Source organism: Dermacentor andersoni, chromosome 2 (assembly GCF_023375885.2).
Source record: "Dermacentor andersoni chromosome 2, qqDerAnde1_hic_scaffold, whole genome shotgun sequence".
In the NCBI taxonomy this organism is placed as follows: Eukaryota; Metazoa; Arthropoda; class Arachnida; order Ixodida; family Ixodidae; genus Dermacentor; species Dermacentor andersoni.
Genome location: NC_092815.1, coordinates 156,601,231 through 156,626,629, shown reverse-complemented (window position 1 = coordinate 156,626,629; position 25,399 = coordinate 156,601,231). Strand labels below are relative to the sequence as shown.

The 25,399-nt window shown below is 46.7% G+C and overlaps 1 protein-coding gene across 1 annotated transcript in view; it reads right to left on the bottom strand.

The window, feature by feature from the left end:
• Positions 1–2,330: 2,330 nt before the first annotated feature.
• Positions 2,331–25,399, bottom strand: part of LOC126540926 (uncharacterized) — a 34,568-nt gene continuing 11,499 nt past the window's right edge. The window contains exons 2-5 of the mRNA XM_050187745.2: positions 21,462–21,613; positions 10,964–11,031; positions 4,314–4,400; positions 2,331–2,671 (exon numbers count right to left, since the gene is read on the bottom strand). Coding sequence (XP_050043702.2) covers positions 2,529–2,671; positions 4,314–4,400; positions 10,964–11,031; positions 21,462–21,613 — 450 coding nt within the window. The 3' untranslated portion in view covers positions 2,331–2,528. The remainder of the gene's footprint in view (positions 2,672–4,313; positions 4,401–10,963; positions 11,032–21,461; positions 21,614–25,399) is intronic.

Genomic DNA, 25,399 nt, shown 5'->3' with positions numbered 1-25,399 from the left:
TGATCCCTCTCTGCTCTCAGCTTGTTAATTTCTTGTAATTGATTGACAACGGAGGTTGGGTGTGCACTTTGTCTTTTTAAGTGTAGTAATCTTTCCTCATCTGCATTGGAGCAGGAGGTCGGCGGGCCCCAGCTTAGCTGTTTTGACCGGTCCTTGGAGCTGCTTTTGGCCAAGGGCGGGAAGAAGCTTGAACTGCTTCCACTTGTTCCAGGGCCGCGTGTGGCTGAACTCGACCGACTTCTTGAGGCGTGTCCATTATTCTTCGTGAGTGGAGCAGGTGGCGTAGCAGGTTTCTTTTGTTTTTTGTAGCGATCCTTGCATCTTTTCGTCCCGGTGACGCAATATGTCTTGGAGACGATGCATTTGGGTGGGCAACCTGGTTTTTCTTCCTTCGGATGCTTTTGTCCGCATTGATCGGAGAGCTTTTGCTTCTCTTCCGGGCACACATCATGCCGATGTTCTGGCCTCCGGCAGTTGAAGCACGCTTCAATTTTCGGCGACGTTAACCATTGGACCGCAGATAGTGGTCTGAAGGAGTTCGATGACGGCAAATTTCTTCAAATTCATTCCACCTTTCGGCCTGAAGACAATTTTCAAGAAGTAGTTAAGTAATCTCGGCAAACGCCTTCGCTTGGGAATCGTGCGGGTCCGCACTGCGGGCTTCTTACAAGCCGGCGGTAGTGTTTGCTGTCGATGTGGCAGTCGACATGCTCGGTAAGGAAATTGACAAAAAAGGGTCACTTTTTCTACTGCAGTTTTCTACCATTGGCTGGCGTCGCCACACTCTTACGTTGGTATCTCCATCCCGTCTGTGGCTTATTCACGTGGCGTACCAGTTCTCGGCGGTGGCAGTAGTGCTAGGCTTTGCCGGACGTGGTCGGTACAAAAATACCCACAAATATCCCAGAATACCAGTCCACCCAAGATAGAGGTAGCAGTTCGTGTCCTTATGTACTCACAAACCCTTTAGAAGTGGTTTTGAGCTTGAATATGTCCGAAGGTCGCGCACTGAAACCAAAAACGACGAAGCCCATAAAAGGCACGTGCAAATGCTATGGACATCGTCTTATTCCTCCAAAACAATAGAAAATGAATTAGGGTAAAAAGGGTTTACCTGAAGTAATAATAGCTAAATATCGCAAAGTGGTCATAACGTCTTGCACAGTTAGTTGTATGCTTTCCTATTTCCTGGTAACATAGATATGTACAACGGCGGCATTACGAGAAAACATGTGCAATGCAGCGCCTTGAAGCTTCACCACGTGAGGCGACTAAGCAGTAATATGCATGAGTTCACACAAAATACACCGCTCTGTTTATGAGAGCTCAACAATGCGGCGACGTAGGCAGTAGTCAGGGCGACGGGTATAGGGTTGTCTAGCCGTTTGAGTGCGAAACCGAAATGTGTGGGCAAAGTATGGCCGCGAAACATAGCATTCAGTTTTACACTATAACGAACACGTGCTTCAATCAACATCTCCTTTAGCCCGATGGGTGCAGCCGTTAGAGAGCTTTGTCGTGTCCGTTACTCTGGTGAACGCCAGTGAACTAAGCGATGAGCTCATGCACTCCCATGTTCTTGCAAGCCGTTAACCAACCAGACAGGCCCCAAAGTCGACACCTGTACTTCAAGATAAGTAGTGAATTTGCTGATACGAATTCGCAGCATTAGCTAGTGCAAACTATATTTAGCGCAGTCTAGCGCTGCCGCTAGCCAGCCACTTTCAACTGTACTGGCCGAGAGCGACAACTCTAACCGGGAACTCTGAAGTTTCAGCTCTCGTTGGTCGCTCATGCCGCTTCAAAATGGAAAATTAGGAAGTTGGCAGCAAGCTTCGATGACGCTTACCTGTTTTCCTGGGATCAAAATTAGTTCTCGGTGAACGAGTCTCTTAGTTTTGAGTTCGTGGCTCTTTTTGTTGTTTTGTTTGTTTGAATGATATTAGCATGTTCAGCCTACTTCCCTCAACTTTGCTGTTTGTATCGTACTCTGGCAGCATTTCTAAGGAAATGGAAGATTTCTGAAAGTGTGGTGCTTGGTGATATGGGACCTATGTCACCGACCACAGCTGCCCTATGGTGTAGTCGCTCGGCCATTATCACGAACTGGGTTACGAGGTAATGTTACGCGGTGTTAGCGTGCATCGGCGCACGACACTCATAATTATACGTTGTTGCAAGGACGTAGCACCAGACTTCCAAGAAGAAAATAGTACTTTATGTAGTTCTTTATGAATGTTACTTTATGGATGTTTATACCTTTCTCCGCATTCTCATCTATGCTCGAGTGTACAACGTGCCACTAAGGAAACTTCTCGCTTCTACTGAGGTACCTTTCAGCTATGATTTTATTGTTGCAAGCTTAGAAAGTTCGCTCTACCCCTTCAATCCCAATTAAGCTTATAGTTGCTACTTTACAGCAATGTGCGAGATGCCATATAAGCGTGAGGAACTTATTTTTTGGAGATTAACCAAGCGACGTGCTGTAGTGCAATGGATAAGCTCCACATGTCTTTGTTAGAGCAGTCCTATGATCCGTTGAGTTCGAAGAAAGGGCTGCAGGTCTCATCGTCAAATGTTAGTTTAGCGTCATCGCACGTGTCTTCATATTCCGCTGTGCAACGCTGCGGAACGTTGTTCTTTGCTTCCCAAGATATCCACAGCATGCATTCTGTGGAGGCAAAAGACGCAATTGGAACATTACTTTGTACAAAACAGCTTACGCGATATTAAACGGCAGCACAAGAACAAATAAACTTTTTGTTTTAGTTTCTCGGCCGTGGAAAGCTACCTAGAGAAATAAATCAGGCAATGTGTCTTCGTATTTACCGTTTCTATGAGTAAACAAGAGATAACTTTGAACCTAAAAGGATATTACAAGATTACTACAATAATTGCAGGCTCAGGTCCGATGATTTCGATTGAAAGGTCCACCGAAATAGTCGGAAGGTTTTTTCCAAAGATCAATTATTGTTGAGTTATTATCAAGCAATCTCGCAATGCACGCATTCTACTGAAAATCCCGCCGGCGTTGGCTACTTGCGAGGAAGTGCTATTGTCTTGAGATAATCGTTGGCGATGCAGTCGACGTGCAATTCGGCACTTTTACTTTATACTGCAATGAGGTTTGGACTGAGGTCGTTAGTTAGAAGGCATCCCAAAAGCTTCGCTTTATGTGGCTGCTGAGCTACCACGAATTGCTAGACATAAAGCTCGCATTAATAGAGGAAACAGTACCGGTTGCAACAGAACTATTTGGTTCTCTATCTCATTCACGCGTCACGCAGACATAACAAACTAAGGCGATGAGCTGGAGATAAGAATACATAGAGATAAGTGCTTCTTCTTGTGTTCTTCGGTGGGATCGTCACAGTGCGTGTTGATATGCCTTCACTACGAAGTATTTGTACGCAGCTTGAAGTAATACTGCCGCTGCTTCTGCTATGGTCTCAAAATTTGTGAATTAAAACAGCCAGTGCTTTCATTAGGACTAGTTACCAGGCAGTCTATGTAAATGTAGCCTATAGTGGTTTTACTGTCATAAAATTCTGTCGTAAAAGGATGACAGTGTCTGTTCATGCATTAGAATTCCTGGCACGTTGCAGTAAGTAATAGTATTATATATATATATATATATATATATATATATATATATATATATATATATATATATATATATGAATATTTTCTTCTCAAAATATTCCAGGTATACCAAAAGTGAGTCATTGTGGCTTTTCCGGCGCTGTCCTCCTCGCACCATACCCGCCGTGGTTGCTCAGTGGCTATGGTGTTGGGCTGCTGAGCACAAGGTCGTGGGATCGAATCCCGGCCACGGCGGCCGCATTTCGATGGGGGCGAAATGCGAAGACACCCGTCTACTTAGATTTAGGTGCACGTTAAAGAACCCCAGGTGGTCGAAATTTCCGGAGTCCTCCACTACGGCGTGCATCATAATCAGAAAGTGGTTTTGGCACGTAAAACCCCATGATTTAATTTAATTTTTTTCCTCGCACCATTTTTTTCTTTGGAAAACTGCCCGCCGCTACACGTGGCAATTTCAGGTGGTTCAGTCAAGCAAACATAGTCGATGTTGGGTAATCCAAAATAAAGATAATGCTTGGGTGTCACTGCAGTGTAGTCGCAATTGGTATTTATGTACCAGCTTCGTTTAAATGTTATGGTCATGACAGAATACATTATAATTAACTAGTGCATTCACTGGAATGCTATTCGTTCTTCTGACAGCGTTTCATTGAAATCCCGGCTGCTCAAGAAGTGCGCCCTAACAAGTGTTCCTAAGGCAGCTGTCTTACCTTGTGAGTTTCCGTAAGGCAAATCCAGCACGATGCAGTCCTTGTAGTCAGAGTAGAATACTGTACCCTCTTGAAGAGGCCCATCAACTGCAAGGAGATGGAGACGGTCAAATGCCACACCTTTACATACTGAGGGTTTTCTGCAGCCCGTTCGTGCAGCTAGAACTTGTGACGACATTAGTCTGCTTCGCGTGACGCCCAGCGATGGGCTTTGTTGGGACCGAAATTCGGCACTCGCGTCTGCACCAGGCAAAACTTTAAGCAATGGTTCACATATCGGTATAGTGCGTTTACTAGGATGTGGGAAGGTAAAGAAAAATTAAGGGGCGCATCAAATTCCGGAGTGCAACAAGAATGAGTCCTCCGCTGCATCAAGACTGATCGCCACTTAGAGCAAAATGTGTGAGGTCTCAAACGTGATCTTGGGACCGAGGAACCGCAAACAGAGTAATGGGAACAATTAAAAGGGCATTTATTGCGTCTTCTGTACACGAACCAAGCCAGCCGAACTACTACCAATAGAGCATGCCGATGGGCGCTATGAAAGCGAGGAAGTAGACCTCACTGAAGAAGGATATTGAAGGGAAATAAATGTTCGCCCCATGGCGATCTCCAACGTCAAACCTTTTGCTTGTACAGGCCCGCTGGCACATTCGAACTATCGTGTTACTTCATTCCGGGCCCCCGCTTTGAAGCTTTTTGTGAGACAGTCCTACGACGGGCGTCTCAGCGCGCGCGCCGCCGTCCGCGCATCACCAACGGCAAGCGAAAGAGGAAGAGACAACTCCCTCCTGCGCCCGAATAATGCTGCCGTGAGGTGGCGTTAGCAGCGCAGCACTTTCCGGATCTCTTGTACTATGGTAAACTACACTGAACGATGGCGGGGCACAGCTGTGCGGTTAACCGGTATTACAGGAGACGCGAGAGCCATGTGGGAAAGACAACATCAGGGCACACGTGAGGGTCCAGTGACCACCCCTATCCTTAAATGGTTACATATTCTGGCGAAACATGCCACACGGTCTAACATGAACTCGTGCTTCACAAACAAAAGGCAGTACATGCGTCAGTGGCCATGCCGAGGGAATGTCCTGGCACCAAACCACGGAAATAGGGATACTTTGTTCACCTTTCCTTTTTCACCAAGACGTCGCGTACCGACAAAAAAATTGGGAATTCCATGGAATTCCAAGCCGTCACTCGAGGAAATAATGAAGGAAAAGTTAATTACGACTGGCGTTTTCTCCGGCCCCAACTCGTTCCACTAGCCTATATACAGACCAGCTGACTATGAACCGAGTCCCGTTCTTGGCCTCTGGATCAGTCTAAACAAAGAAGGTTGAACTAGCGTAGCAACAGCAATACGCGTGATCGTTGAATAGATCGTGACATAAAAATTGTGTTAGGCATAATAAATAAAATAAAATCTTATAATTAAAACAACAAACTAAGCCCTGCCTGCTGCAGTAGATGGTAAGAACTGAATTCATCTTGAGTTAATCGAGCGGACACCGAATCGATGAGAAAACTGGCCTCCACACCCCAAGAGATGCCGACAACTACCGTCATCCAAAAGAAGTGAAAAACAACCATTCCGCTCTGTGAAGATGGAATGGACCCGCCGTGGTTGCTCAGTGGCTATGGTGTTAGGCTGCTGAGCACGAGGTCGCGGGATCGAATCCCGGCCACGGCGGCCGCATTTCGATGGGGGCGAAATGCGAAAACACCCGTGTACTTAGATTTAGGTGCACGTTAAAGAACCCCAGGTGGTCGAAATTTCCGCAGTCCCCCACTACGGCGTGCCTCATAATCAGAAAGTGGGTTTGGCACGTAAAACCCCATAATTAAAAAAAAGATGGAATGGCAGCGAAACCTGACGACAGTCACATCTCTCAAACGAAAAGCAAAGTGTTTCACCTCCGCTGCGGGTCTGCCTGAAGATAGCGCAATATTGGGTCGACCCGCCGCGGAGGTGAAACAGGCGTTAAGCACTCCCCATACGTGGGCCGCTCCCGAAGATAGTCCAAAACCGGCCCGACCCGCGGCAAAGCTGAAGCAGGTGTTAAGCACTCTCCATACGTGGGCCAATCCCGAAGATTGTGCAACACCGGGCCGACCCCCGGCGGAGGTGAAGCAGGCATGAAGAACTCCCATACGTAGGCCGATCCCGAAGATATTGCAATACCGGGACCATCCGCCGCGGAGGTGAAGCAGGCGTGAAGCAATCCTCAAAAGTAGGTCCATCCCGAAGATTATGAAGGGCGTGTTATAGGTTTTCGAATCCACAGGGCTATGTGCCATTGATCTTGGACCCTTTTTGCACTATCACCAGGATCAGCCCACATGATGATTTTTTTCTGTTAACGGACGCCGATAAAACTACGGAAGTTTGTCATACACAGCTTTCGCTGTAAATGGCAGCAAAATGTTGACCGCCGAGTAAATTAATTTGTCGGCGCTTAAGGGATGTGTGTGAGGAGTGGTGGCGTAGGAGGATGGGGGGGGGGGGGGGAGTATGCCGCTTAATTTCGGGAAGGGGGGCCTCGGCCCCCCGGTGCCCCCCCTCCCTCCCTGGGTACGTGCCTGCCCCATTATATGTAATATGATGTGCAGTTTACAGAACTTCAATATCGTTTTCAGTTGCTGCCGTATAGAGTCATATACTACGTTTTGCTTCAACGAGTTTTGTTATTTTTTAGGAATGTTTGTTAAAAAATGTTTGTGGTCTAAATAAACAATTCGTTTACCGAAATGATTACACTGTAGCCGTTTCTTCTAAACTCAACATAACTCATAAAACTCGGTGCAGTTTTTGCTTAAAACAACGATTGCCGATTTCCAATTATTTACACAGGATGCCGCGAGATAAAGCTTCCGCTTTACTGCGAGTAATAACAATGTAATGTTGATAGGTATGTTACTAAAGCTGCTTGGCAAGGAAGAAGCGGAAAGAAAGGGAGCAGGCGGGGGTGCTAATACGAAAAGTGTTTGGTTCTCTAAAATTCACGAAATTTATACCTCAGTAATTTTATAACTGTTAGGGTAAATAATTTAGAAAATACTACTGCCGTTTGTAAAGGAACAATACAAAGCGCTACGCTGCAAGCTCCATCAAACACGTCCGATTCTTCAGCAATTATTGTTAATAAACGACAGAACTATTGCCAAGATATAACCTGAGGCTCTACAACCTAAAACCATTGCAATATATTTTTATTCCGATCACCTGATCTCAAATTTACGTAACCGCCAACTCAAGGATCGGGCGGTGACCCGCAGCATTTCCAGAATTCCCCAATCAAACGCTCTCCTCGTTTATAGGAGGTTAGTTTTGTTTGGAAACGAATAAAGTTTTCTACATTCAGTGGTTTTCTTACTTAATTGCCTGACAAGAGGCGAGGAGCACACTCAAGTGGAGAGGGTTTCGATGGGGCCGAGTCAGAAGAGTGAAAGTATATATAACCGGATGAAGAGGGTGATGCCGACACCTGCAATTGGTTGGCTTCTCTTATTTAGCTTGCTGTGGCTTGTCTAAAATCTTGCCCCTGGCAATCTAAAGAACGCACATAGTTTATGCAACTTCACAGAATCGAGTAAATTTCCAGGAAAGCTGTTTCCTTTGAGCAGTTGCAGTAGGAAATTTAATCGCCTGTAAATAATAATATACAGCTTAAAGCTTTGCCAGCATCATCATCAGCAGCAGTCTGGCTACGCCCACTTCAGGGCAAAGGCATCTGCCACACTTCTCCCACTACCTCAGTCCTGTGCTAATTGTGGCCATGTTGTCCCTGTAAACTTCTTAATCTCATCCGTCCACCTAACTTTCCGCCGCCCCATGCTACGCTTCCGTTTTCTTGTAATCCAGTCTGTAACCCTTAATGACCACCGGTTACCTTCCCTCCTCATTAAATGACCTGCCCATGCCCATTTCTTTTTCTTGATTTCAACTAAGATGTCATTAACTTTTGTTTGTTCCCTCACACAATCTGCTCATTTCTTATCCCCTCAACGTTACACACATAATTCTTCTTTCCATAGCCCGGTGCGTCGTCCTCAATTTACGTAGAACCCTTTTCGTAAGCCTCCAGGTTTCTGCCCCGTAGGTGAGTACTGGTAAGACACAGCCGTTATACACTTTTATCTTGACGGATAATGGCAACCAGCTGTTTATGATCTGAGAATGCCTGCCGAACGCACCCCAGCCCATTTTTATTCTTCTAATTATTTCAGTCTCATGATCCGGATGCGCGGTCATTACCTGCCCTGAGTAGATGTATTCCCTTACCACTTCCAGTGCTTCGCTACCTATCATAAACTGCGGTTGTCTTCCGAGACTGTTAAACAATATTGTAGTTTTCTGCACATCAACTTTTAGACCCACCCTTCTGTTTTGCCTGTCCAGGTCAGTGAGCAAGTATTGCAATTGGTGCCCTGAGTTATTAAGCAAGGCAATATCATCAGCGAATCGCAAGTTACTAAGGTATTCTCCATAAACTCTTATCCCCAATTCTTCCCAATCCAGGCATGTGAATACCTCCTCTAAACACGCTGTGAATAGCATTGGAGAGATCGTATTTCCTTGCCTGACGCCCTTCTTTATTGGGATTTTGTTGCTTTTTTATGGAGGAGTACGGTGGCTGTGGAGCCGCTGTAAATATCTTTCAGTATTTTTACATACGGCTCGTCTGCACCCCTGCTTACGTAACGCCTGCATGACTGCTTAGGTTTCGGCTGAATCAAGCGCTTTTTCTTAATCAATGAAAGCTATATATAAGGGTTGGTCATATACCGCACATTTCTCTATCACCTGATTGATAGTGTGAATATGGCCTATTGTTGAGTAGCCTTTACGGAATCCTGCCTGGTCCTTTGGTTGACAGAAGTCTAAGGTGTTCTTGATTCTATTTGCGATTACCTTAGTAAATACTTTGTAGACAGCGGACAGTAAGCTGATCCGTCTATAATTTTTCAAGTCCTTGGCGTCCCCATTCTTATGGATAAAGGTTATATTGGCGTTGTTCCACGATTCCGGTACGCTCGAGGTCATGAGGCACTGCGTTTACAGGGTGGCCAGTTTTTCTAGAACAATCTGCACACCATCCTTCAATAAATCTGCTGTAACCTGATTATCCCCAGCTGCCTTCCCCATTTGCATAGCTCCCGAGGCTTTCTTAACTCCTTCCGGAGTTACTTGTGAGATGTCGAATTCCTCTAGACTATTCCCTCTTCCGTTATATTCGTGGGTGCCACTGGAGCTGTATAAATATCCATAGAACTCCTCAGCCCCTTAAACTATCTTATCCATATTAGTAATGAGATTGCTGGCTTTGTCTCTTAACGCATACATTTGATCCTTGCCTATTTCTAGTTCCTTCTTCACTGCTTTTAGGCTTCCTCCGTTCCTGAGAGCATGCTCAATCCTTTAAGTATTATACTTCCTTACGTCCGCTATCTTACGCTTGTTGATTAACTTGGAATGTTCTGCCAGTTGTATTCTAGCTGTAGAGTTAGAGGCTTTCATACATTGGCGTTCCTTGATCAGATATTTCGTCTTCTGCGATAGCTTAGCGGTATCCTGTCTAACGAAGTTACCAGCGACTTCTATTGCACACTCCTTAATGATGCCCATACGATTGTCGTTCATTGCTTCAACACCGAGGTCCTCTTCTTGAATTAAAGCCGAATACCTGTTGTGTAGCTTTAGTTCTGTAGTGTAGTTTTAGTTGCCTGTGTACGATGCATACGGCAACGTGATAATGATGAGAGTACATAACATTCAGACGTTGCAGAATACAAGAACTATGTGCTGAGGGCGAAATACTCATTTCGGCGGATACCGGGATGCTTTAGCTTGTCCACACACATATCACTCTTTAGGGATGTTCCGGGCTACGGCGAATGTGGACGCAAGTCGTACAGCTGGTGGCGACATCTTGTGACACTGTCAAATTGGACATGAAACCTTATTTTGTTACATAGGTGTTTTAGGCTAAGCAATACATAAAAAAGGGCTCATTATTCCAAGCTGCAACGCTGCCGACACTTTACATCAGCAGATAAGTAGAACATATTAGGGAGTTTTAGTTTAGGGGACGCAAGCGGCTTGCGTACGCAAGAACTAGGGGCGACGGTAGTGCGCATGCTCAGACCTAGACGTAGGCGTCTGCGCATGCGCACTACTATCGTCCCCTAGTTGTTGCGTACGCAAGCCGCTTGCGTCCCCTAAACTAAAGCTCTCTATTTAGTTACTGCAACACAAACTCCGCGCCCCCTCTAAGCGAACTCTGTGTCGCTAGATGGCGCCACGGACCTGAAGGGCTGCTTTCTTTTATTTTTCTTATAAGCATAGCCACACTTGCTTGCTTCGTTAACCGAATAATCTGTCATCAATTCCACAATCTGGTGCACTTCTTTATCGGTTTCTTTTCAGTTCTGCGTAGTGGGACGTTGACCTTTCGAGCTACATTCGCTTTTTCTTTAAAGAACTGCTCAGTCATTTATTCAGACGCTATTAGTTGGCGCCATTCTTCTCGTTTTCTTTGTTACTTTCTTTCTTGTTTCTTGTTGCTTTTTTGTTTGTTTGTTTATTCCTATCTTTCTTTCTTTAAGGTACATAATGCGTTTCTTCTTTACCGCAACAAGATACTCACCATTTTTGTCCTTGAAAAGGATCTGGCCAGGGGCATCGCCGGCGCAAACATAGAAGTAAATATTTCGCCTACAATGATAGAAAAAAAATATTATGTAACAGACATGCATGAATATAACTAGACTCCGGGCTTCTGTTCAGTTCGCCACAAGACAGAACATGACGGCCTGGCAGCCAAGGCTACAATTTTCAAGTTCTCTTAAAAAATGATGGCGCCGATTGTAGCTCAAGTACAGAAAAAGTGCATCGGTATGTCACGGTCCAGATTACCCGTAAGGGGCCCTGAACCACTTTTCCAGATAACCCCCAGCGCCTAGGAACGAGTATGGGGCCTACTAAGAAGGTATTACGTATTTATGTTTTCGGAAAAGCCCTTGTACAAGCCTAGATACTACGAAACAAACGCCACATTTACCTTTCTTATTCCCCCTCAACGACCTTCGTTCCGATGTTTTGAAATGGAATCAGTGGCGATGCCCTCCCGTATGCGGGGCTTCGCCACAAATTTGGTCTTCGGCTCTGAATGTTCTTAGTCATTCAGCGAAAAAAGTTGAGCGCTGTTGGCAACCTATACTTCCGATCAATTTTGCTGTGCTGTCACTTTGCTGTGTTATAATGTACTGAATTGTTGCGTGCGTATTTGTCGTACCGAGTGGTATGAGTAGCGCATTTCCCTTCGTACATATCTCAAAAGAATTCGCAGAATTTCGGAAGCTCGAAGGAAACGTCGTCTTTAGTTTCACTGGTGCGACCACGACGGCAGTGCGCCAATCACCTCAACGATGGATGCCGCACTTCAGACTCGCGTTGAAAGAATTCCTGAAGCCGGTTTCACGTGGTTTGATTTTCGTCGTTCCAAAAGGGTGATTTTTGTCGCATGTGACCCCCCCCCCTTTCCCCCATACATACCTGCACTTGTATTAAGGAACACGTTTATTGTCAGTATCCAAAAGCTTTACTGTGATGTTCTGAAAAAGGTTTATTATGTTTGGTCTTGAAATTTGTAAAGATAAAGAGTTTAATTATTTCATGCTTGTTCACAAATAAACACGTAAACGCGTAGAGTTAGGTGTCAACGCGTAGTTTGTCAATGCTTAACACTTTCCTTTAGAGCAATATGTAGTATTCTACTGAAATGCAAGCAGTTTTTCAAACGCAAGAAAAGGAACCAGCTGCCCTTGTTTTGAACAAACATTGGGGTAATGCTGGCAATTAAAGCAAGCAGAAAACTTTGATAATGAAATGTATTTTGGTATACTACCATAAATGAACCTTGAGGCTGCCCTTTCCATTTTCCTACCTTGGTCGATTCATCCACTTGGAAATGGTTCTTGTTAGCGTGATCTAATATTGATCAAGTAAAGGTTAACTGCATGACAAGGTTAACAGATTTCAATTATTGCTTTATTTTCCAGTGAAGGAACTGTAACAACTGCTCCAGTTGTACAGGTTTTGATAATCTGCGGTTGAGATGCCCATTTTAATATAATGTGCCGAAGCAGGTAGCAGCACACGCTTGTCAACGAGATTGGCTGATAGTTACAATAGCTTTCCACTTTTCGCCTTGACCCTACTAAAGCAAACATTCTAGTGCTCTGTTTTGTTAATAAACAAGCAAATATAACCCGAACAACCTATGTCATGTTTATTGTGGCGCTATGCTGCCGCGCTGCGTAGTGCAGAATATACCGGATGTTCAAAATTAAGCTTTATGGTGTTTCTCAAAATTAGGCACTGGGAGGCACGCGAAGACCACCTGTCCAAACAAGTTGTGTGGCCAGGAGTACACAAATTGAGATGATAGTTATCGCTGTCAGCAGCCCAATAATATAAAATTGAATTATTCACTTTTTGTTGGCCGCAGTAAGTGGGTATGTTTGTATTGAAAAGTTAGAGGGAGCCGTGTTTCTAAACAATATCAGTTGAAAGAATTCTTCTAGCGTGTGTGTGTTCTCCGAGAAATCCGACTCCAAATTTTATTTGTCGTTCGCATGATTACGCATGGAAGTGAGTGAGGATCGGTGCAAAGCTCTTCCTTGATGTGACGGGGTTGTTTGTTGCGTGCGGCGTTGTCTGACAACATGGCGGAGGCATAGGTAAAGAAGATAACTGTTCCCCTTCCCCTCTCGGCTGGCGAAATCAAGATATGCGAGTGCGGTGTGCCGTGCACTTGTTGCTCTTGATTTCAATAAAACACACAAAGCTTGGTAAGTAACAGTCACTTTATTGGCATAGCCCAGGCAATGAGCATGCCCCCTCGTCTATAGTCGCCATTACGCACGCGCACTGTCCGGCGGCTTCTCTGCTCGCGCAATTATCGCGGCATGGCAGCTGCCGCCATCGTTACAGGCTGCGCGGTCGCGTGTGACGACAGTGGTACCGGGTGCTTCGATTTTTTATTTCGACAGCCAAAAAGGGAAGGGGGACAGTTATCATCTTTGCCAGTGCATCCGCCCCGTTGTCGGACTAAACGCCGCATGCAAGAGCCGCGTCACATCCCGCAGGAGCTTTGCACCGATCCTAACTCTCTTGCATGTGCAATCATGCGAACGACAAGTAAAATTTGGAGTCGGTTATCTCGAAGCACAGACACGCTAGAAGAACTCCTCCAACTTATACTGTGTAGAAACACGATTGGCTATAAGTTTTGAATACAAACAAATTCACCTATTGCAGTCTACAAAAAGTTAATTATCCAATTTTAGTTAATTGGGCCTCTAAGAGCGACAATGATCATCTCGCTTTTTGTACCCCTGGCCACATAACTTATTTCGAGTGGTGGCCTTCTCGTGCCTCCTAGTGCCTAGTTTTAAGAAAACCACAAAGCTTAGTTTTTAACACTCTTATTGGTACAGATCCACAGTACGCTAAGAGTGCGAGACACAGAACCAGAAAGTGTACGACATTCGTGTCAGTTAGAGCGCTATTATGCTACGTACACACCTGCACTCAACTCATCAAAAAAATATTTGAGGTTGGTGTTTACACCTTTCGAAATATTCAGTGAGGAATTTATACATATTCACTGCACATGCGGCCCGAAGGTTACACTTATTGGTATAAACTGCTAGGAACGCACCCATTGATAGAACTTCTCATGACGTTTTCGTGACGTAGGTTGCACCAGTAGCAACGCCAGGAAAGCAGTTTTCCTTCAAGAAAGGACTTTATTTACGACTGATTTCATCATTTGATTCGCGAAATGGTACCTATGGTTTTCAAAGTAATGCTCTAGAATTTCTACCATATTGCTGGCACCCTTGGACGTCTCGATTAATATAACACTTCAACAAGCGCAATGTATAAAGTCCCGAGAGCAAAGTCAAGCGCACATCCTGGCCTACAATGGGCGTAGCACGCCTACTCCAGCATAACATTGGGGCAGGCTTGTCGACGTCTGACGCAGATCGTCTGACGCATACGTGTCATCAGTCTTTTCAGTATTTCCATGCTTCCGACGCATCTGTGGTCGTCGTACGCATTATTAACGCGACAGCGCTCAGGAGCCCGTGTCGCAGAAAACCCGGTGTCGTCGGCATCGGCATCGGCGGTGTTGGCCATGAGCGAAAAATCCCGGCAGGCAATTCATAAATAAGAACAACTTGCAAGATGGGCTGGGTGGGAATCGAACCAGGGTCTCCGGAGTGTGAGACGGAGACGCTACCACTCAGCCAGGAGTTCGATGGCTCAAAGCGTGACAAAAGCACCTCTATAGAATGCAGTGTTGCCTTAGAAACGTGCCGTAGAAAGTTATACTGCGGTGTATGCCGGTAACTATGAGCATGTCAATTACAGAAGTCGCAGTTAAACGAGTAGCGAAGTACGTTTCCGCTGCATTTCTTCTGCGCTTGGCGCACACGCAGAGCCATCTTGCGGCAAACACAGAAGACCCCTCCTCGCAATGTACGGCGCTGCCCCGACAGGTGGCGCGCCACTCGCCTGCTTCTTCCCTTCGTCTCGTTTGAGCGCATTGGGGCTGTGCGGGCACCGGTGCGAGGATGCCCCAATACCCTTGCGTTTAATAAGTTTTCTCGCTCTCTCCCCTTGCAACTTCCAGCGTGCGTCACTCGAACCCTCGTGTTTATGCGACGCGGCTCCTCTTTTCGCTCACAGCGCGATTCCTAGGTGTAGCGTCCGATGCGGGACGCCTCTGACGTGCTCGCTGCGCCGTAGCGCGTCTGGTGGGAAAGCGTCCCCTGCGATGTGTGCCGTGCTGCTGGCGAGGAGTCATGCGTCTGCGTGGTGCTCCCAAGCGAGATAGAGGATGATCCCTTCGAAGCTTCAGCCCCATGATCGCGTCCGCCTTCATGGCGCGTCGCGGCCTGGCTGTCCGTGCCGATCACGACGTTTGGCTCGCGTAGATCGTTTCGCCCTCCGAGACACCGAGTTATGTGGTTCGTTCCGCTTGCTCAGGCGCTCGTTTCGTCTTTGTGCGACTCAAGAGCATGCCGAGCGAAAGAGTTGGCGGTGCGAACGGGGTGCGACAACGCCATCGCGTTCAACTCTTGAAGGCGAAGCTTAAGCATTCTCTAGTATCACAGCCACTACAGTATTTCACAGCCTCCAGAAGCGCTAAGCAGAAGGGGTTACTTGGAGCGTCGATAGGGAAGAGGCTTTCCAGAATCTGAAGAAAGCTTTGTCATCACGGCCTGTGCTTGTCTTGCCCGACCTTTGACAGAGAATTCATTCTCTAGTGTGACGCCAGGAACCGTGGCCTAGCTGTCGCCTTTGCCCAACTTAGCGAACGCGGTGAAGAGCATCCCGTGCTCTATCTGAGTCGAAAACTGACACCGTGAAACGATGCCTTAAGCACCTCGGAGAAGGAGTCTTTGTTTATAGTATGGGCCATTCAAAAGCTAGGGTGCCACATTCAACGTACAAAATTCATGGTCGGCAGCTACCATCGTCCTCTTGCTTGGCTGAGCCAAATGTCGGGAAAAAACGGGAGACTTCTAAGATGGAGTCTCGGTTTGCAGGAATACAACGTCGAGATAAAGTCTAGGAAAGATAGCCAGAATAAGAATACAGACAGTATCAATCGGGGATGTTAAGCAATGAACTCACGATGTTCTTTCAGGACGTGTTTTGTAACTATCGCCATCGATGTTGTTTACATAGGCTAGAACACCGTGGGGTGTTTTGTGTGTAGGTGGCGGAGGTTGGGGTAGGTATTCGTCTGAATAAGGCGCCAGTTCCTCTCCCATTGGCTGGTTAAATTAGAGGGAGGATGTCGAAAACGTCTCCGCTCCTGCATTTGCTGTAGGAGGATAGCACGAGAATTCGGTGGAAGGGCGTCGCTGGGCTATGCCGTTGCTCGGACGTTTAATCCTCGAGCAATACGGTCTGCGTTCGCCTTTCCTGCCAGTCGCTCGTTTGCCGGACACCATATGATAGTGTGGTGCCCTTCTTGTTGATTGAGTAAAATTTTGATTATTGATTGTGGCGCCGTTCCAATTAGAAACAGGCGGCAAGCCGGTTGTGAGTCGCATAATATGAGAGCAGAATTGGTTGGGCGCTCGGCGTCCTGAGTGGACAAGGCGGTGACTGCAGCCTCTGCCACGCATGCCGAGGTGGTTTTGGAGGAGGCCATTGTTACGTTGTTCTGACATGTAGAGACTATGGTGAAGGTGGCTCAGCTGGTTCGACTGGCACCCGTATAATACACCCCCGGTACCATTCCAAAACGTTTGTGAAGAGTCTTTACCCTTGCTCTGCGTCGTCTGGGATGGTACTTGGGGTGCATGTTTTTGGGAATTGGGACCATCGCGATGTGCGATCGAACGTTGCGGTCTATCCGTGCCGTTTCCTCTCCGCAATACTGGGGTATCAGGGGAAAGGCTAGCCTTGCCAATACTTCCGTGCCTTGAGTTGAAGAACAAAGTCGTTCTTTTTGAGCATACAAGGTCAAGATTGCGTACTCGCCAAAAGTATTGTGCAGTCTACCGTGAGAACAGCTTTGAACTCAGATTCCCACATTGCTGGTGCTTCCTAAATATGCCGGGGCGAAGGCATATCATCGGATGCGGAATGGTGCGATATCATGGGCGGGATATTGCGACCAATTCGAGCATTGTGATTGGTCGCGGTACATTCATAGGATTGCCTAGTCTATAGTCACATAGCGGAGACGACGGCGTTAAAAGCGGAAACCTTTTATGCAGTGAGGTGTTGCTGGCATGTCCTGATGTGAACTCAGCAGTTTAATATGCTCCTACATGCAGTGGGCTTCCGCATCTGGAGCCAGTGTTAATGATGTAAAATAAACCCTGTAAAATAAGCCCTACTACCACGCGTGCACCTGCTAAAGTTGAAGATGGGCAGTGAGACTGTGTTATAATTACACAACGCATTAGAGCGGTAATATTTCGGGCCAATAGAACACAAAGTATTGGAGTCAACAAGTAATCACCGTCGGAAATGGAAGGTACAGACGTGAAGTTCACGTACACAACAGCTTGAGGTGGCAGTCGACCGTGATCGACTGAGCACAAACGCGGTTGACGTGCTGATGCAGCGTCAGAATGAAGAGACAGGTCGAGCTGAAGCACATAACTTCCACAACCAAACAGGGGGGAAAGGGCGGATAGAAAGTACACTCGCTCACAAAATATTGCGGGGTGCGCGAGCGCGTGGCGAAACGACCCTCCTCCCCCGCTAGCGGGGAACCCCTGGTGTCGAGACCAACGCAATCACGCATGCGCGTCCCTCCGAGACTGCAAGTGTGCATGTTTCCGCGGTTCCTCCTTGCGCACCGGCGGTATCCGAATGCAGCCGCGAGGTGCCCCTCTTGTGATTGGCGCTGTGGTGGCTGGTAGATAGGACACCGTAGACACCGCAGCGGGTTCTTCGCCGCAGCCGTACGACGAATGCCCTTTCGAAACAAATCAAGCCCCTTTTGCTTGCAGGAACCCCAACTTTTGATTTCAGCTTCATGACTCCCGAACGAGACCTTTGCTGTTCCTTGTAAGTAAAATAGAATATTCGTCAACATGACAACATGGCCGTATAGTCCCATAGGTTTTGTTTATTTGCACGCTCGTATAGGGCCAATCAGTCGTCAATATTGAGGTCATCAGTTCCAGAAAACGTGGCTGGATCTCTTTGCTGTGCAAGGACAACCATTGACGTTGCCGCCGCTGAGGAAGAGGCCGCCTCACCTGCCATTGTGGAAAAATTCATGCGACGGCCGCTGTGGAGCTCCGTCTTAATGAGTTCTTACCCTGAACTTCCACAAAAATGTGACGTAGATAAAGAGTAAAAATTATATTTACACTATATATACAAGAAGCCGAAGCCAAGGTGGCAGAATAACCACAACCACGAATGAGCCCGTCTGGTTGTCTAGTTCGTCGTCCTAGTGAGCACGTTCTTAAGAATGCGGGAAGAGCCTGTATTAATATTTCCGCTAAAGATATTAATTTTGCTGGAAGAGAGGCTTGGTCTCTGACACAAGATTAATTAAATCACTGCCATCAGAGGATAAGGAGGCGCCATGCGTAATGTTCTGTTTGATTCTTCACTGCAACCCTTTATGTAAAAATTACCTTGGAGGACCTGCGTCGTGTTCTCCCATGAAGGTCCAGCGTGCTTTATATGATGCACCGTCGTAGCATTTGAAAGAATGAAGCACACTTCATGAAACATTCACAATGCATTGAGAGTCTCAGAAGACCAGTGCGTACCAAAAGTCAATAAAATCTAGCTCTTCGATTTTTTGCTTGGCTTTAATAAATTCATAAACCACGTCCCCCTCGTCATTAGGGGGAATATTTTGCTCGCAGAACATCTTTCGGTTTTCCACCAATTATCATCACTTGTTCTTTGTACTAAAAACACGAATGATGAGGCGGGTTGAACGAAACCGGCTACGTTTCATGAACTTATTGGTTAGCCGTGCTTTTGCTTTGGCATGGCAGGACGTGGCATGAACCATAGACTCAATCCTACGATCGCAATATGGCCGTGCGTTCTCAAGCCGGCAGTTAATTATTCGATTACGCCGAACATAGTTGAAATCACTTACATCAGACTTGGTTGGTGAACAATAAGTGCTACATAAGTTTCCTATTATGGCGCACTTACACGAAGCACCAAAGGGGATGCACAGAGGGTGGGCAATGAAAGTTTCGCTTTCAAAGAGATGCATCAGAAGTAAAATATACTTAAATGACCCCTAAAGCATCTCCGATATTTTTTTTTAACATTTCAAATAAACACGCGTTTTGTGTTCAGAACGTCGTCATGATCAACGATGCCAAAGGCTGCAGTGCTGCGCGCCGCGGGCGTGCCACAAAATTAAAAAGAACCAGTGCCGTGCTCCTCCAGCATTGCTCCTTCGACCTGTTTCTAGGCGCCACTTCGTTGCCCCACGCACACCTTCATTGGTGATGCCATCAGCACGAAACAGGCTAAGAGCCAGTTGGCGGAAACAGCAGAAAGTACCAACCCCTTTGTCGCGACGATCTGGTAACGGCGACGACGGCACCCACCGTGGTTGCTCAGTGGCTATGATCTTGGGGTGCTGAGCACGAGGTCGCGGGATCAAATCCTGGCCATGGCGGCCGCATTACGATGGGGGCGAAATGCGAAAACACCCGTGTACTTAGATTTAGGTGCACGTTAGGTATCCCCAGGTGGTCGACATTTCCGGAGTCCTCCACTACGGCCGGCCTCATAATCAGAAAGTGGTTTTGGTACGTAAAACCCCGTAATTTTTTTAACGGTATCGACGGCGGCTGTTCATCTCATGCGGAGGTACTTCGGCACGGCGTGTCACAGTACAGATCGATTATTTTGCCGACCCTTTTTAGACGTGCGCACTACACAGCGTCCATTGCGGCACGCTTCGAAGGAGCTAGGGGTGGCAGGGCAACAACAGCGAGTAGCCGAGACGCGTGGAGTAGCGGTAACCGGAAGTGGACAATGTTTTGAAAAGCGCGTTGGACGATGACGTATGTCACGTGACATTTGGAGGAGCACTCGACGAGGAGGAGACCAGTCGGCGAACGGAGCACAGCAAAGAGCGAAACGAGTGGTGGCACCGCTTCGATCATCAAACGCGTGTAACTCCGCCATTACGGCACTATTTCGAAAAATTATCGCCGCTATGCGTTCGCTGCAGACTCGTGCACAACTGCAACACCACAACCAAATGTTGACCTCTGGGTTGTGTAGGGGCCTTTAAGGCCCCCCGTAAAAATATGTTTGTGAACTTACGCCCCAAAAATGAAATGTGATAATGAGGAGGGCCCGTAGGTGGAGGCTATGGATTGATTTTGACCACCAGGGAGTATTAAAGTGCGCCCATGCAAAGTAGACGGGCGTTTTTCATTTCACCCTCATCCAAAATGCGGCGGCCCTGCCCGGGCTTTGGTCGCCCGACGTCGTGCTCAGCAACGCAACGCCAAAGACACGAAGCCACCACTGAAGGTAAGGCCCACTTTATGTTGGCTAATATGGTGCTTATTTTTCTTTTGATATGGTCCGTGCAAAGCAAGCATAGTGGTTGGCGCAGAACTGATGCTATGCAGCTCAGCCCTCAAAATACATTCACCTGTTTGCAGGAGCCGCTCATAAACGTCTCTTAGACCAGTGGCTTTCCAGCGGAGACATGGAAACGGCGCAGCTCCGGCAGTAAAACTATGCGCGCTACCAGTTCTGCTACGGATGCGGCGGACTTGTCTCGCATGTCCGTGCAAATGGTTGGCGCGGCTGAGAACGGGATCATACCGCTCCATTTAATCTACATGCTTCTCCAGATTGGGAGTGACCGGTTTAGCACTGTTTAGGTGGCTTATGCAGTGCAATAGCGCACAAGCCCACAGCGGAAGAGAAGCAACCCTGCAGCATTGCTCCATGTGATTTCTGGCAAGAGACTTCTTATGTCAGACATGTCTAAATTATACGCCGCCGCGTCATTAGTACGCTGCGTTTCATGGAGTTGTTCCTGCGTTACGAGAGTGTTTAAACACTTTATGAGTGTCATTTGTCTGCCTAAAACATGGCGTTCTGAAACTTTTGGAGCAGTTCTTGTGGCATTCTTATGCCTGTAGTTGCATTTCCCAATATATAAATTAAGAAATTGTAGACATAAGAGTAGCCTTTATTCTTTACAGCCTGCGTCTGACGCAGATCACGATTTTTAGTTGTACGCACAAACTCAATAAAAAGGAAAGCCATTGAACGCGAAGACTGTGGAACTTATAGGTAACTTCGACAGTGAGTATTTTCGTATCGCGATAAGCAATGACAAACATACAGTACAGTTATCACTTCTGCTTAGGGAAGTTAAATAAGTATATACTACAAGTTGCATTTAATGAAAGACGCGATATTGCTGACATCTGAAGAACCATTCATTGTCTTAAACCGTAACATAGATCTGTCTGTGTATTATATACATGTGGCGCTGCGACACTTTACATCTTAGGCTATGAAGACCCTACCGGTCCCCTGTTCAGTGATAACTTAATAGCTGGCTAAGCCGAAATTAAGCTTACGCTTCGTGTCCGTTTACGGCCTGGAGATGCCACACGTATGTTACACTTGGCACGCTGGCATTGTAATCCTGTTGCGTAGCCGTTACGCAGTCAAGGTCACCGTCGTTGTCGATGTCGGAGAGTGCAAGACCGGCCCGAAATCCTTCGAAAACCTGCCAAATAAAAAAAAGAAATTTAAAGCAAAACATTAACATTATTACCAATAATTCTATTACTCTGTTGTCAACTTTCACTCTTTCCATGACAAACCCTTCTGAAGACATATTGTAACACTGCCAAAGCAATGAGGAAGACGACGACGGTTCCTTCTGCGAGCGCCAGCATTTCAGCGGGCTATCTTTCAGGTCGATCATCTCTGCTAATCTTCTGTCAACAAGCAAGCAGTCATAATAACAAGTTTGTAGGAGGTTCGGGGTACCACGCAACCTCCAACAATACTGCTGTTCTGTCAACTCAAGTTCCTACTTACGTCGGCAACTACCCCGCGTCACTTCGACCCTTAAGTTGCTTTTGACGCCGAAATCCACATAGACGCCATCCTCATAGCTGTCGGACATTGATACGACGAATCAGAACGCATTGCTTCTTATTCCAGTCGTTGTGTGAGCAATTCTGAGCGAAAATAACAGTCAAGCAGGCAGAATATGGCACGGCTGTTCTTTCAGTACAGATGTTTCATTGTTGTTGTTAGGGTCGCCCATTTAAAATCATAACCGACAACCATTAAGTACGTTGGCTTGTAAGCAATCGAGATCCGTCTGTCCGTCTCGCACAATGGGATTTACGACTTCTAAAATAGAACTTTGTATAAACCTACGGGAATCACCACCGTCACGCTGTCGCTGGTGGAACACCTTGCCTAAAATTGGCAATGACACGCTCCGATGAAGACACCGTCGATGACTCTTAGTCTGCTATTGCTCATTATTAGCCGATGTTATCATCGTTGAGCAGGAACAGCGCAATGACATAAGCTTGTAACTTCTATTTTTTTCGCTGCCAACACTTCCAAATCAAGTGGTCGATTCTCTAATCTTGACAACCTGCTTGATAAAACCAAATTCTCAGTCAGTAGTGCTCGCCTCCTCCGTGTTGTGCAGGAAAGTCTAAGCAGTGACGTGCTATACGTGCCATGCTTGATGCCCCGGCAAACAGTAATCTGGGATTTGCCCGCACGCTGTACCGCGTCCAGGAGCTCTATTACTGGCCAGAGATGCGTCACACAACAGGTCAGTACGCGGTCAGTTGCGACCAATTCCAACGTCATAAGCGACCTTTAAGCGCTACCTCAGGGCGTCCTCCACGCACTGTTCCGTCGCATACATTCTTTGGATGTGTTGGTGTGCGCCTCCCAGGCCCCTTTTCACGTTCATTGAACAACAACCAATGCGTCAATATTTGTGTTGATCACCTTAATCGCTACGCAAAAAACAGCAACGATATCCTCGCCCCCCTCCGCTTGTGTCGCAGCAGTCTTGTTTCACTTTGTTATTCTACGTAATGACCCACCTCGCATGATCATAAGTGGCCGCAGTCGGCAGTTCGTCACCTAAGCTGTTGCCCTATAAGGTAAAACTATTCCAATATGTTTTTAATCCAATCTCCTGACGTCAAATTTGCGTAACCGCCGACACAAGCATCGGGCGGTGATACGCAGTCTTGATTGAACAGACCAGTTAAATACTTTCCTCGTTTATAGGAGGTCACTTTTGTTTTCTTTAAAAACAAATAACATTTCCTGCACTGAGTGGCTTGTCTTATCTAATTGGCTGATAAGAGGCGAGGAGCACGGATCAAGTGGAGAGGGATTCGTTGGGGCCGAGCGAGTACTCTGCAAATCGATGACCGGATAAAGAGGATGCTGCGGAGTCTGCGATTGGTCCGCTTACCAGACTATGCTTGGGGTGGCACATCGAAAATCGCGGCGGCATGCAACGGAAGGTTAAGAATGCCACTAAAAAGGAACATCAGCAAAGAAAAGTTGACCGAGCGAGGTCGTAAACGTGCCGAAAGTGCTCGAAAGCGTTACACAGCCGCGCAAAAAGTATTACTGTACGCAAATAAACCCATGCTCTCCGGCAGGTGTGAGTAGTCAGTGCCTGAGCGATCGGCGGTAGCCATCTTTTATTCCTTTGGGAACGGGACAGCCTGTGGCTATTCAGAGAAAAATGCAGTTTTGTTTGGCATGTTAATGCCTCCTTAACGCGTACAGGTCACTTTGACGCGGTGAGTTTTCGTGGTTTTGTGACGTTGCGTGAAAGGCAGGTGAAGTGGCTGAAGCCCGAAAACTTTTGACCAATAGCCGAGGTCTAATGGGCAAAAGGCGTTGAATTAGAAATAACTATTTTTCTTTTCTTCTTTGCAGTCATGCATAATCAGTGTGTTCACATCATATCAGATGGGGAGTTACCGCGCTCTTCGTGACATCGCGTGGCAAACAGGCGAAGTGGGGGTGGTTCAACAATTGTTGGCCAATGACGGAGGGATGATTGCAGAACTGGAGTAGAAAAGTTTGGAATAGCTTTACGTTATATCGACCCTGTAGAACAGTTGCTTGCTTCGTCTATGCGGTGCACAATTCCGACACTCAACGCCCTATTGTCAAAAGACCAACGGTCTTGTTGAACGGACAAAACGAACGCTGACGAACATGCTGGCCAAGTACGTGTCGCCGATCGCCGATGGCCGGCATAGACACCATCTTACCCTTTTCCCTATACACCGAAGATTCAATCCCCAAAACCAAACATCAATCTCGTTGCCGAAAAGTCCGCCGAATAGCACGTCCTCGCACAGTGGCACTGCAAAGCCGCTCCAAGCAGTTGTGCGATTGTACTCATCGACCGGTTTCTTTTAGCAAAAGGCAATTTAGAGTGCCTTTGAAGCAAACAGTGAAGGTGCGGCTTGCGCCACAAACGTTTGCCGTACTAAGCTGGGTCGTTTTCAGTTTTAGATCGTTTTAGTGACCTAAATGGCGAGGTGGCGCGCCTTTTCTGTATATGCCGGCGGTCTGGAAAAACCTAACTTGCAGATGTTGCGCCTCTTAAACACTATTATCCGGTCACAGAACAATCTCTCTCACAGTGAGCCTCGTCTGCGAAACGGGGATTGTCTATCGACGAAAAAAAAAACCATTTGAAGAGGAAGACGACGACGGTCCTTGTCCTTTACCTATCGATAAGCAAACGATCATCCGTAACGTTATTCTATCGAGAGCCGGTTATTCGTCATTGTTCTTGACTAATAAAGAACGTTCTTACATTCTGTAGTCCGGCCGAGCCTAAAGTGGTGGAAACAACGCGTAACTAATAGAGACAAGAGCATCTTAAAATATTATTTCCGCTAACAATTTTCGTTCCTGATCTTGCTTCCAGCTGGCTTGAGATGAAATATTCAGGCTATTAATGCGGGCGTGTTGGTATTGTGCTTCCTGTCTTCATGAAGTCTTCGTTTTCATGTGTCCACGTTCTTGCATACGATAGCAGCGAGAACGTAGACGCTGGCTGTGTGACGAGCTAGGCGAAGACTCGTCTGCGGAGACAGCGTCGCGGGCTTCATTCGCTCACCGTCGTAGAGCAAGTCCTCTGCGCCCTTCGTTTCTACGAACTGGGAGTTTTCAGGGAAGCGTCCGTGCCGAGCGTTACATCATGAAACAGCGAGGCATTGCACAATTTGTTGCAGCGCGAGATGTGGATGTTGTGCCAAGCCGATTGTGCCTATGCATTTGTGGCGAAATGAAAATTTCGCCACAAATGCTGAGTGCTGGCTTGCATGAAGGAAATACTTCAGATTGTTTGCTCTGTTCAGTGTTGATGCATGTGCCAGAGGTTCAGTCTATATTTTTTTTGGGGGGGGCAGTGGTTTTCTGGATGGATAAATCATATATTTTCGTCTCATAATGGGGCTCGAATTCTTAAGCAGTAAAACAATGAATATCC